The sequence below is a fragment of the Bemisia tabaci genome, chromosome 10 (assembly GCF_918797505.1).
Source record: "Bemisia tabaci chromosome 10, PGI_BMITA_v3".
Classification (NCBI taxonomy): domain Eukaryota; kingdom Metazoa; phylum Arthropoda; class Insecta; order Hemiptera; family Aleyrodidae; genus Bemisia; species Bemisia tabaci.
In genome coordinates this window covers 9153473-9165902 of record NC_092802.1, presented here as the reverse complement: position 1 = coordinate 9165902, position 12430 = coordinate 9153473, and the positions used below count along the sequence as shown (strand labels likewise).

General features: G+C 42.9%; 1 protein-coding gene across 1 annotated transcript in view; it reads left to right on the top strand.

Moving 5' to 3' along the window:
• LOC140225677 (putative serine protease F56F10.1) overlaps positions 1-12430 on the top strand; it is a 51697-nt gene that overhangs the window by 15646 nt on the left and 23621 nt on the right. The window contains exon 8 of the mRNA XM_072305313.1: positions 4528-4693. Coding sequence (XP_072161414.1) covers positions 4528-4693 — 166 coding nt within the window. The remainder of the gene's footprint in view (positions 1-4527; positions 4694-12430) is intronic.

Below are 12430 nucleotides of genomic sequence, written 5' to 3'. Positions count from 1 at the left end.
GTGAAGAAGGGGGGGGGGGGGTTGGGTTCGTCGCTGAAATTAACGTATTTCAACCGCTTTAACCGCGGTTGGTTCCGATATCAGGCGGCACACAGAGGATCGAGTCAATCAGAGAAGTCAGACAGAAAATGTCCAACTAAAAATGTACATTTTCATGTTGCATTCGTCACGATTTCAATTTGAGGAGATGCCTGCCAATGCAAATTTCATGAGAAAGCCAATGACAGCCGTTTTAAAACCACAAAGTTTTGTATGAACAGAGTTATGAGCTTTCAATGATTTCAAATTTTGGCCGATCTCCCCGACTGACCTGTTCCACTACGCGGCAGCTGAGAAAAACGTGTTACATTAGTGCAGGCCTATGGTGGCATAAGGGTATTCAAGTCATTTTTAGGTACCAGAAAGAATATCGCTATAGCGAGACCCCACCTTTGGTGCCAATCAGATTCAAAAGAAACAAGCTGACATCTCCAGCCCTCGGGAGCCGGATAAGGAAGCGATTCAAAGTTCCCTCGAATAGTTTATCTAGTAAATTTAATTGACTGGAGCAAAAATTGATCGTAAAATTAATTAATCAATTATCGTTCCTGGACGGGTATCAAGAGGTTTCGAGTACAGTGTACCCTAGCAACGAAAATGATGATTGCGTATCCGCCAGTCCCTTTAAAATAAGAGGGAATCATGTGGGTTTATGTAGAGGTCGGCACACTAAAAGAATGCGCTGCGATGACCCAATACTAGAAACTTTATCAAGCTCAACTAGAGCGGTATTTACACATTTTCATCCTTCTGAGGGGAATTTAAACATTTATATTGATGAGGCAGTGTTAAAGTTCTTGGAAAATGGGGAATTTGGTAGAACCCACGCAGGTACAGGTTTTTTTTCTCGATTGAAGACTTTCTTTACACAAGGAAAGTTTCACTCAGAACATGAGGCAGCGATGCTTGGTTTTCCTGATATCCCTAGAGACCCACAAAACTTTGATTTCATAACCATGATTTCGGACAAACCCTACGCAAGGCTCTTAAAAAGGAAACACTCTATATTTACTTTGGGGTGCAATGATGAACCTGCAACAAGTAGATACATTGTAACGGAAATTTATTTACCTTTTTATCCCGATGAGCTAAGTTGGTGAGTGATTAGACTATGATCATTTCGGAAATTAATCCATCTTCAGATCTTCTTGAAACACTATGAAGATTTTATCGCGGCGCGACACGTCACATGGTAAAAATAATAAATAAATAAATAAATAGAATTACGTATAAAGGCGTATAAGGCCCTTTATACCCCTTATACGTAATTCTATTTATTTATTTATTATTTTTACCATGTGACGTGTCGCGCCGCGACAAAATCTTCATGGTATTTCAAGAAGACCTGAAGATGGATTAATTTCCGAAATGATCATAGTCTAATCACTCATCAACTTAGCTCATCGGGATAAAAAGGTAAATAAAATTCCGTAACAATGGAACCCGATAAGGATACCACTTTCTACTTTTAGATACATTGTAGACCTTTCCCTTCAATTTTACCTAAATGATTCATGTCCTTCGACTCGGATAGATGTGCTGAGGGAGGAGCTGGACCATCAAAATGCGTTAATAAAATCAGATTGACTAGTACCAGCACATATTTAGAAATTTTAGTGCGCTCTTCCCATTAGTTCTGATATCACCTAGTGATCCCGATACAAACTACAATAATTGGATTGAGCGTTTTTTTAAACTTCAGAAACGATATGTAAAACAAGATAATATCGTTCGGGTTCTCAAAACCAAATAGAGTTCACATCATGAGCTCTAAACTTCCGACTGGTGATATCTCGGGGGCGATCTCCAAAATACGGAAGCTCCAAAATACGGAAGATTGATCCCCAGAATTTGACGATAGACCCATCGGGTTGGGGATCGGAGATGAAACTCTGATTCCAATTGGTAATGTTAGTAGTTGCATTTGCTACTTTCTTGAAATTCCCACTCGCACACGTCATCACATTGGGAGTGGTGAGCTTTGGCCATCCTTTCTTTTTATCGGATGAGGAGGAATCGTCACTTTTCGCTTTATCGACCGAGGAAGAGTCGTCGTTCTTCATTTGATTTCATTTACTTTGACGAATATCCGCTATTACACGGATATACTTAAGGCAATCCCCAGTCATTAACGTAGAAGGTTCAACGACACGCCAGGAAACTACTTCCGCTCCAACTCCCGAAATTGTGCCACTGCAGCCACCTGTCCTTGAAGCTTCGGAATCAATTTCTGAGACTACTTCGGAGAATCGGAGCGTGGGGATTCAAATCCCGGTGTACCTGGGCCTTAGTTGGCTCAGGGTTATTTGTTTACTTTTACTCCTTTGGAGTAAATTTGTTGTAGCACAGGAGGCATGCGAGCTCATTAAATATAATGTCGTGTACACAAAAGATTGCACCTGGATGGAACGAGAAATGGAGATAGGGTGTGGGTATATCATCGAAGCAAGCAGCAAGCAAGGCAAAAACAATCTATGAACGTTAGATGTATTCTAGAATTGTCATAGAAATACTAGATAATACTGAAACCATACTTTTGAAGTTTACTGGGACCGGTGTGGACACTAGAATAAGATTGATAGCTTACTGTGACTGGGGTAGAGAATTCTCGTCTTTAGTAGGTAATTCACCTCAAGGTAATTACTTCATAATCTGTAGATCTTTGAATCTAGGGAGTATCACCTTCTTTGCTTGCTTTACTAGGGATCGTACCAACAATCTATCTAGTATAACACAGGTTGCAGCCAATTACGGCATCAGCATCAATGAAACTACTCATTTCTTAGCTGAGCTTTTCCCTAGATTCAACTAGACACTTCCAACCAGCTATTCGCTACGATCCAGAATGCAGCTTCTCATCTGGTGCCCAACATCCAAGATAACAATATAGTGAATATTGCCCCTATTAGACCAGCTGAGATTGCTGCTCACTTGACTGAAAGTGATGCGGTTGTAAATGGCACATGACCATAATTGAGTTTAAGGATGCATACTTCACGCATTGCGCAATGCGTGAAGTATCACTGTTAGGTTTGTAGGCGCCAATGCGCGTTTACGCTCTCTGCCCACCCGCCGCGTGCCACGGCGTTTGAAGCAACTATTTCACACCAGAGGTATTAAACAGCGCTTTTCACTAGATTCAACGATAATGGACACTTCCAACCAGCTATTCGATACGATCCAGAATGCAGCTTCTCATCTGGTGCCTAACATCCAAGATAACAATATAGTGAATATTGCCCCTATTAGACCAGCTGAGATTGCTGCTCACTTGACTGAAAGTGATGCGGTTGTAAATGGCACATGACCATAATTGAGTTTAAGGATGCATACTTCACGCATTGCGCAATGCGTGAAGTATCACTGTTAGGTTTGTAGGCGCCAATGCGCGTTTACGCTCTCTGCCCACCCGCCGCGTGCCACGGCGTTTGAAGCAACTATTTCACACCAGAGGTATTAAACAGCGCTTTTCACTAGATTCAACGATAATGGACACTTCCAACCAGCTATTCGGTTTGTAGGCGCCAATGCGCGTTTACGCTCTCTGCCCGCCCGCCGCGTGCCACGGCGTCTGAAGCAACTATTTCACACCAGAGGTATTGCACAGCATCATAAGAAGTTGAAGGCGCTCCAACATATTAGGAATGACAGGCGTCCTTCAGAAGTACGGAGCTTTCCTCGCAAAATATATCAAGATAGTACGGCACAAAAAGAGAGCGGTGGTCCAAAAACTCACCAAGTCCTAGGATCCATATTTAGTAACGTTTAGCATAAACTCTATCGTCTGGCTGTAGCTTAATCGCCATCGGCAATATAAGGCTAAAAGAAATTGTACAGCCGGCTACAGAAGCTATTGGAAATCTTACAGCCGGCTTTAGGTCTATGGTATTTTGGAATACAGATCCACTGCCAATTTTTACCAGGGCAGAAAATTATATGGCATACATATATCATTTGTCATGGTACAATGGGTCAGTTGCGCTGGTCACAGAATCATGCTTTGATGCTTACTTCCTGTGGATCAGCTAAAAATAAAAAGATCTGCCAAAACAGCAACTATCTACGTTGAATATTATCAGAGATAACACTCTTTCAAAGTCGGGATTTTGACGTCATCCACCGCGATAGTGGCCCCCTTTAGTTTCTTCGACCTTGTTTTCATAGTTACAAGTTGAGTAATAAGTGCAGATGTGTGTTTCTTTGACTGAAGAAAGCAAGGTGGAAGAAACTAAGGGTGGCACTACCGCGGTGGATGACGTTATAAATCAGATTTTTCAAAGCGCGGTACCTCGGTAAATATCGAACGTAGAAAGTTGCTGTTAGGACAGGTTTTTATTATTTTTATAGCTGATCTATACAAGAATCAAGCATCAAAACAAGATTCTGTGACCAGCGCAACTGACCCATACCACATGCAACGCGAAAGCTGACACCTCCCCCCCCCCCCAAAAAAAAAAAAAAAATGGCATTTTCTCCTTCTCTTTTCAGGCTCTGCACGCCTTTGGAGGATAATAAAAATGACATAGCGCAATTATATCTAAGACTCGCGTACGAGTTTGCCTACGTCGTTCTTGGCCGCGAACTGATACCATTTCCCGGGATCGACATAGAGGGTGCTTGTGAAGTCATGACTGATGATAAAGTAAAGTGTCCGGTAAGTTGTCTACTCTTTCACATTTTCGTTGGGTTGACGCCATTTTATGAGGGGGCGTTACTCTGGAACTTGATGGAGAAAATAACCACGGATGCAAGTGGCGTGGCGTGAATGATCGATTACAGATATTTCCCAGTTTAAAGCTATGGTAAAGAATCAATTATCAAGGTGCTCGCTGCGAACACCCTATCTATCGATTCTTTTTCATAGGTTCAAATGGTAGATGAATCGATACATCGAAAAGCACGCCACGTCACTGATAGATACTCCAACATTGCAAGGAAAGAGGTAGTATGGAATAATAGGGATGAGATAGGTTTGATGCTCAGCAGCCCGTGACAAGATATACAATAATAAAACAAATTGCACAGCGGGTAACATGGCTAATTTTAACGTAAATACCACCATAACGTTTCGGCTGAAAATTCAGCCTTCCTCGGTTTGATAAAAACAGTAAAAAAGTGTAAAAATCTTATCGTAGCACCTACTTGACTAAATCATTCAAAGCGAGAAAAAACGTTTTTCAAAAACAGCCATATACAGCATTGATTCTTGCTTTGAAAGGTACAGCCAAGTACTACGTTTAAAAATTATTCGGTTTTTATTCCGCTAAAGAAGGCTAAGTTTTCAGCCGAAACGTTTCGGAAGTATTTAGGTGAAAATTAGTCTTGTTAGCAGCTAGGTAATTTTGTTTCCTTACTGGAAAATCATAACGTTAGACACTTTGGACTTTGAGATGAAGATCTTCTAAGTTGTGGTGGTGCTACAATTCTCTTGCTTGAAAGTCCCCAAATTCAAAAATTCGTGTTACGCGTTGAAAAGGCTGGCAGTATTTGCTGTGGAAACGAAGCCATTCGAAACCATTGTTCTCAGCCCTCAACGCAAACGACTGGAACCCAAAATCAAAAGGCTGAAGCTTTTTGAGGAAAGATGGTGACATCGTTCCAAATGCCACATCAGAACCAGATTACTCTGAATCATCCGATGAAGGTCTACCCTCGGAGTGTTCAAATTAAAGCTTATAAGGGCACGAATTTACACATTCTGAATATGCTTCAAAAGGAATGAACAAGAAAGTCAAAGTGCACGAAGATCTGTGCGGGCAAATTAATGAGATTGAAAGACAAAAATATAAACGAAGAAAATAGAAGGGATAAGGAGGAATCCTGTTGGTTGAATCGGGTGCTTGCGATGAACAAAGATGGTAGGTATTAAACTACCTATAACGGCGACACACGACAGCCCCTACAGTTAGTCCATAATTTTCTCGGTTATAGAACATTTCCTCGACGATTTTTAGTCCGCGCACCTGTTTTTTCCAGTAATTTACGTCCACGCGTTTCTCTGGCACGGGAGTTTTGGTCCACGTGCCAGTTGAGACCCATAGTTAATTGGCCCACATGTAAATACAAACGACAATTGCTCACGACGTTTTTGGATGAAAATGTATAACGTCTTGGAAGAATGAGGGTTTGCTTGTTTTTCTGTTTGGTCCAACGGAGAATAATATATAGTTGAGAGTTTTGGTAAAACTGGGGGAGCGTCAATTCCATGAGACAAAATTCACTTAAACTCTCTACACCTCTTTGGTGTAACAGGGCTTAATTATCTTTCAAGAAATTCCCAACTTGTTATACCTGAACCGGATAAACCTCTATATTTGCCTCAGCTAAAGGCTCTTAGATTTTTCCTGTGTACGACAAGTATCTTGATTTATTTTGCGAGGAAAGATCTGTACTTTTAAAGTATGCCTGTCATTCATAATACGTTCAATTTCGTATAATAATGTGCAACACCTCTGAGCCCGTTTATGCAAGCGATTTGTGTCGCCGTGTCGCCGGCGACAACGAATCGCGCGATTTCAGACTACACGAGAGGCTATGGAGCCGTTTGTAAAAGCGACAGCAAATTGCGGCGGCAAAACTGCCGCGGCGATTTCTAGATCATGTCGCTTGTAGTTAGAAACCGCCCGGCTACTTTTTGTAATTACGTAAAACCCCAAAAAACCCAAAAACTTGGGTGAAGAGACGCCGGGCAAGTCACCATCCTCTTGCCAAAAACCTCCAAAAACTCCTCCTCGTTCCCCTCTTCAGTGGAAGAAGAAAATATTATCACTCTACGACAGCTTCCTAACAAAAACTCCGGGAGGTTACATACAGGCTGCTAGCCCCTCATCGGACCAAAACGCACACCGTACCATTTTTTCCTAGTAGGTATATGCCTCCAAAGTACATGAAATGACTCCTTGAGGGGCGGGCAAGTTTTATTGAGATTCACGTCGTCTTCCGAAAATGAGCTAAAATTTTTACTACGAAGAAGAAGAAAATCGACTTATCATTCTTTCCATACACGGTACGTATGTCAATGCGAGGCACCAGGAACGCCTTCCAAAATTATTGATGCAACCCGCACGACTCCGAAGTCAGCGAGCGGAAACTTTCTTGAAGCGTCTCCTAAGATTTTCCCCCCGCAACAATCCCCTTCGAAAATGAATGATGCAACAAGCGCGTCCTGTATGACCGCGAAAGCTCCTCAGATGAGTAGTCTTTTGGTCTGGTCAGAAAAATATTCAAACTTTATTTTTCGTCTTCTCTTCTCATTTCCCGCATTGACGGAGGCGAAATTTTTTGGAAAGCATGACGCGCCCGGCAACAATGCTCTCACCGAGGATCAACCTGTAGATTGGACACAGGGATTTGCGTCTACATCTTGCAGTATTTTTGAAGTTTCAAAGCCACCAATAAAACTGAGATATTAATTTCTGCATTTCTGCCAACTTGTAAATCTACTGAAGAATCTGAAACATTCAATTGAGCACATCTGCAGTCCGTCTTAGCATCGTTTATGATGGAATGAAAAAGATCGTCCTTCACTTAGCTAGGTCTGACTCGTTTACATGTTCGTTCAAATTTTCATTTTGTCACACTGCTGAAAAAGATTTAGGAGCAGATGTTGGAACTCACTTCATAGACTTCCAAAGAAACAGTACCGTCTTTGTTGTACAAGTATTCCTTAACGATCATTCATAGTGGAAGGCCACATTCTATTCGCACTTTTTTTTTACGCATTGTTGCCGGGCGCGTCATGCTTTCCAAAAAATTTCGCCTCCGTCAATGCGGGAAATGAGAAGAGAAGACGAAAAATAAAGTTTGAATATTTTTCTGACCAGACCAAAAGACTACTCATCTGAGGAGCTTTCGCGGTCATACAGGACGCGCTTGTTGCATCATTCATTTTCGAAGGGGATTGTTGCGGGGGGAAAATCTTAGGAGACGCTTCAAGAAAGTTTCCGCTCGCTGACTTCGGAGTCGTGCGGGTTGCATCAATAATTTTGGAAGGCGTTCCTGGTGCCTCGCATTGACATACGTACCGTGTATGGAAAGAATGATAAGTCGATTTTCTTCTTCTTCGTAGTAAAAATTTTAGCTCATTTTCGGAAGACGACGTGAATCTCAATAAAACTTGCCCGCCCCTCAAGGAGTCATTTCATGTACTTTGGAGGCATATACCTACTAGGAAAAAATGGTACGGTGTGCGTTTTGGTCCGATGAGGGGCTAGCAGCCTGTATGTAACCTCCCGGAGTTTTTGTTAGGAAGCTGTCGTAGAGTGATAATATTTTCTTCTTCCACTGAAGAGGGGAACGAGGAGGAGTTTTTGGAGGTTTTTGGCAAGAGGATGGTGACTTGCCCGGCGTCTCTTCACCCAAGTTTTTGGGTTTTTTGGGGTTTATATCATGACATTTTTGAAAGGCGAAAATTCTTTTGAATTGAAAGAAATCGGCGCAATTTAATTTTAGCATGGAGAGAAGTTTCAGGTTGAAAACGAGGTTAGTTAAAACCCGCCTGAAGATCGTATTTTGACTAAATTGTACGTCCTTTTGTACGTACATGAATCGTGAGGATTTTTCAGGTTTTTTTAGTAGTTAGCATGATAGCGAGGGGATTTCTTAATTCCTTTTAGAACCTCCCTAAGTATGTCTGTTCCAATAATTTTCACGTAAATGATCCGGCGTAGTGTACCTATGTCGTATACCTATAGATGGAAGGAACACTTCTTAATTGAAATTTATTACTGTAAATTAAAGAAAATAAACTGTAAACTTTCCATGCAGTGTAGGAAAATTGGAAATTTACATATCTTCCCAATACTTAGTTGGAAACCAATAATTCTCCTGTCTGGTTCAAAAATCGGCATTCATTGACAAGAACGAATGAGAAAATATCTTAATGAATCTACAGGTGGAATAATGACCATTTCTTTGAATGAAATCAGAAATTGACTTCAATGTTTTGTTCCACTACGCTACTTGTGTTGAATGATGAAATGCGCTAGTATGCATGACACTGCGAGCATATGAGGGGTATGCAGAATAATTATTATTTTCTTTACATTTTTCTGGTACGTTAATATGTGCCTACCCAAGTAGGTACGTAAATCTGATAGGTCATAAGTAAGGTATTTCCATGTCACTTTAGCTGGTTTATCTTGTTGCTCTGTTCTGTTGTAAACCATTGCCCAGGATCCACCAACGAGGAGGTAGTGACACGCTGGATCCCAATCATGCTGGGCTGTTGCCTGTTTGAGACATTCACCTGACACGAGCGGTATATAACAGTTTCCATAAAAATCGATACACAGTATCCCTTATGAGTTTCAATGGGATCGAGGAAGCCCTCATAAGTAATTCCTTGCGTCTCATTCAACAATGTAGCTTGCAAGGCATACTTGAGCTGTAGGAGCCATTGCAGAATAATACTCAATTATCTTTCTATGCAAAGACGCTACAAAAGAGGAAATTTATTTGGGGCAGATTGTACCTCGGTATCTCAAGAAAAAGGGTTGATACATGAACTTGTCGTTTTGGAAAGGCATCGTAGTCAGTTGTATTAGTCAGAGTGTCTCCCAGCAGAAAGTGGTTGTTTGTTTATGTTTGCGTAATACGTAATAATGCATGTTTAGCCTTTCGACTTAATAGGTTTCTGAAAAAAGGAATGGTTAAGTATTTATGTTACCCATTGGCCATGGATCATCAGGAGGCAGCTGCTATAAGCAAGCGGTGAGGACGGGGATTCGGTAAGAAACGAGGGAATGCATACGCTTCCCGGTCGACCTATCTTCCCGAAGCAGTTATGACCTTAGTTGCATAAGAAATAGTGTGCATAACAGGTCACAGACTATTCGGGGGTCACTCGACAGAGACCACACGGTGTTCAGTCAGCCGATCTCATCTACAACTTTTTATAAAAAAAAATTCACTCATACAACCGCTTTTTAAGCTAGTTTTTGAGGTTTAATTCTGTCTTGAAGACGGAGCAAACCTTTTGTAGACTAAGATGTAGGAGAGTTTACCGCAATGCGGGGTCCACTTGTAAGGAGAGACGTTCGCGTCATCGGTGAGAAGAAATTGTCTGCCAACTTGAACAACTGCCGTGTAATGACCGGAATGCTCATCTTCTCCTTGATGCCTTACATCGGCGTGCAATTTATAATGATCAGACTCACTGAAAGTGAGCTTCTTCGACGGTAAATTCACCATCCGGAACTCGGAGTCTTTGACGTAAATGCCTCTGCTGATCTCCTTTGCGCGGTTGATTTGCACAATAAATAGATCGCTTGGATTTCGTATGAGTGTCCGAGAGACACACTTTCCTGGACAAGCTCTATTCTCGATAACAACAGAGCAGGCAGGGTCATCATCTGACGGTTGGGACCACTCTGCAAGGCTGTCGATCAGTTCGGAAATCATTTTTTTCTCCCCTTTAATGGGCAGAGGCAGTATGTTTTCGACGGATGGAATTTCCCGCAAGACATTGCACGAAGTACATTTTAACTGGAGTGTCTGTGTGAACTTTGTCTTTTCGAACAAAATAGAGTTTTGCCGGATCAAGCTACTCATGAATTCTCGAACGCATTGTTGTTGAGGGGCTGTAAACATGTCGTCCGTTGCCTCTCGGATCGGCCACGAGGAAAGTGTTGTCCCTCTGTAATTTTGATACTGGGAGGCAATCCTTTTTAAAGGCGTATCGTTTGAATCATCCAACAAGGCGGACCTCAACGGCTCGTAGCTGAGCAAGGACTGTAACGTCGCGTTCGCGTAGCAGGAGACCAATCTTCCGCTCTCCGGTTTGTTCTCAAATCGGGGCCATATAGCAGACATCGTGGTATTATCCTCGGCTACGGCGGTTCTCACTTCCAACGACGGCGCAGGTGGACCGTCCAACAGAAGTCGTCTGGGAGGTGCTTTGGCAGCACCAGGACATTGAGGCAATGCAGGTGGCCTTGATTCGCCGTGAGCGACTGATTTTTTCGGCCTCCTTCCTAGATTACTCGGATCCAATCGACGGTAAAACAGAAGATGGGCGCCGACGCTGCTCGAAGGCCAGTTCTTTTGAGTAACGTTATCATCGTCGGCCGAGATGAACTTTTTCCCGGACACTATGACTGCCGAGCAGTGGCCAGATTGTATGTCGGAACCGTTGTGAAATAATGCTGCGTGGAGTCTGTAACGGTGATTGCCTACAGTTAGAGTATCCGTCTGAAGACCAGGCGAACGCAGCTTGGTGTTCTTCCCCAGCTGACCGTTCGACTCCTGTTTCCAAAGCGGCATCTCCAGAACGAGTAGGTCCTTCAGATCTTGCAATTCGAACCGTTGAACCTCTCTCAGTTTTTGACATTTTGAACATGGGGAATCGTTGATGTCTGACCATGAGAGGAGGTTAGTCATTACGTTGGCGACCTTGAATTTACTTTGATCAGTGGCCCGTAAGTGAAAGATGTATTCCTCGAATACTTCGACACTCCTTGCACTGCAAGATTTGCACCTTTTGTCACGAACTACTTTAAACTTGGTCATTTCCTGCATAGTGGTACTTCTGTTGAGTAGAGCGTTCACAAAAGCAGCTGGATTCTGCTCCTCTTTGCTGGCAAATGGATCGCCTACTTCTTGACGCAAATTTTCAGCCGATAGTGTCACTTTAGACCGAAACTGATACTGTTTGGCTAGAGTCGACAGAGCAGATTCGCCGTCCGCTCGGCGTAGGGCGTTCCTCAACGGTTCACAGCTTAACAAGCACTGCAGAGCAGCGTTGGCATAGCTTGAATTTTCGTCCCCTTTTTCGAACGCGGGCCACAGAGAAGCGGCAGTACCCGCTCGCACCGGGGACGGCGGGCCGCCGTAGATGTTCGCAGATGCTCCTTTGCAGGGTGCCCACCTGTCATCTGGGATCCGTTTGGCTTTATTAACCGTCGATACTGTCCGGAGCGGACCTGCGTCTCTCAGGTGTGGAGTCATGGCCCGCAGTCTGTTGTACTCACGGATCGCCGTCGGGTCCGCTTTGATTTGTGATGGATCAATGTTGATTATGTGCAAGCCTTCCAAAGTCTTTACCCTCGACAAGGCGACATAGCTTTGACCGCAGGTGAAAATACGATTTCCGATGTCCGTAGTACAAGAATCGAGGCTAAGGCCTTGACTCTTGTGAATCGATATACCGTAGGCAACCGCGATAGGAAACTGTTTCCTGTGAACGTAGACACCGGTTATGAGCTCGAATTTTTTTGAGTCCGGCTCCAGTTCGAGGATACCGAGGTCCATCTGCAAGAGTAAGCTACTGGGACGCTTGTTGAGATCATATTTTATTGTTAGGAGGGTCCCAGTTGCACCGTTCACGAATTTTTTGGTCATATCTAAATTCTTCTTCAATATGATTTTAGCACCCTCCTTGACAACTATCACT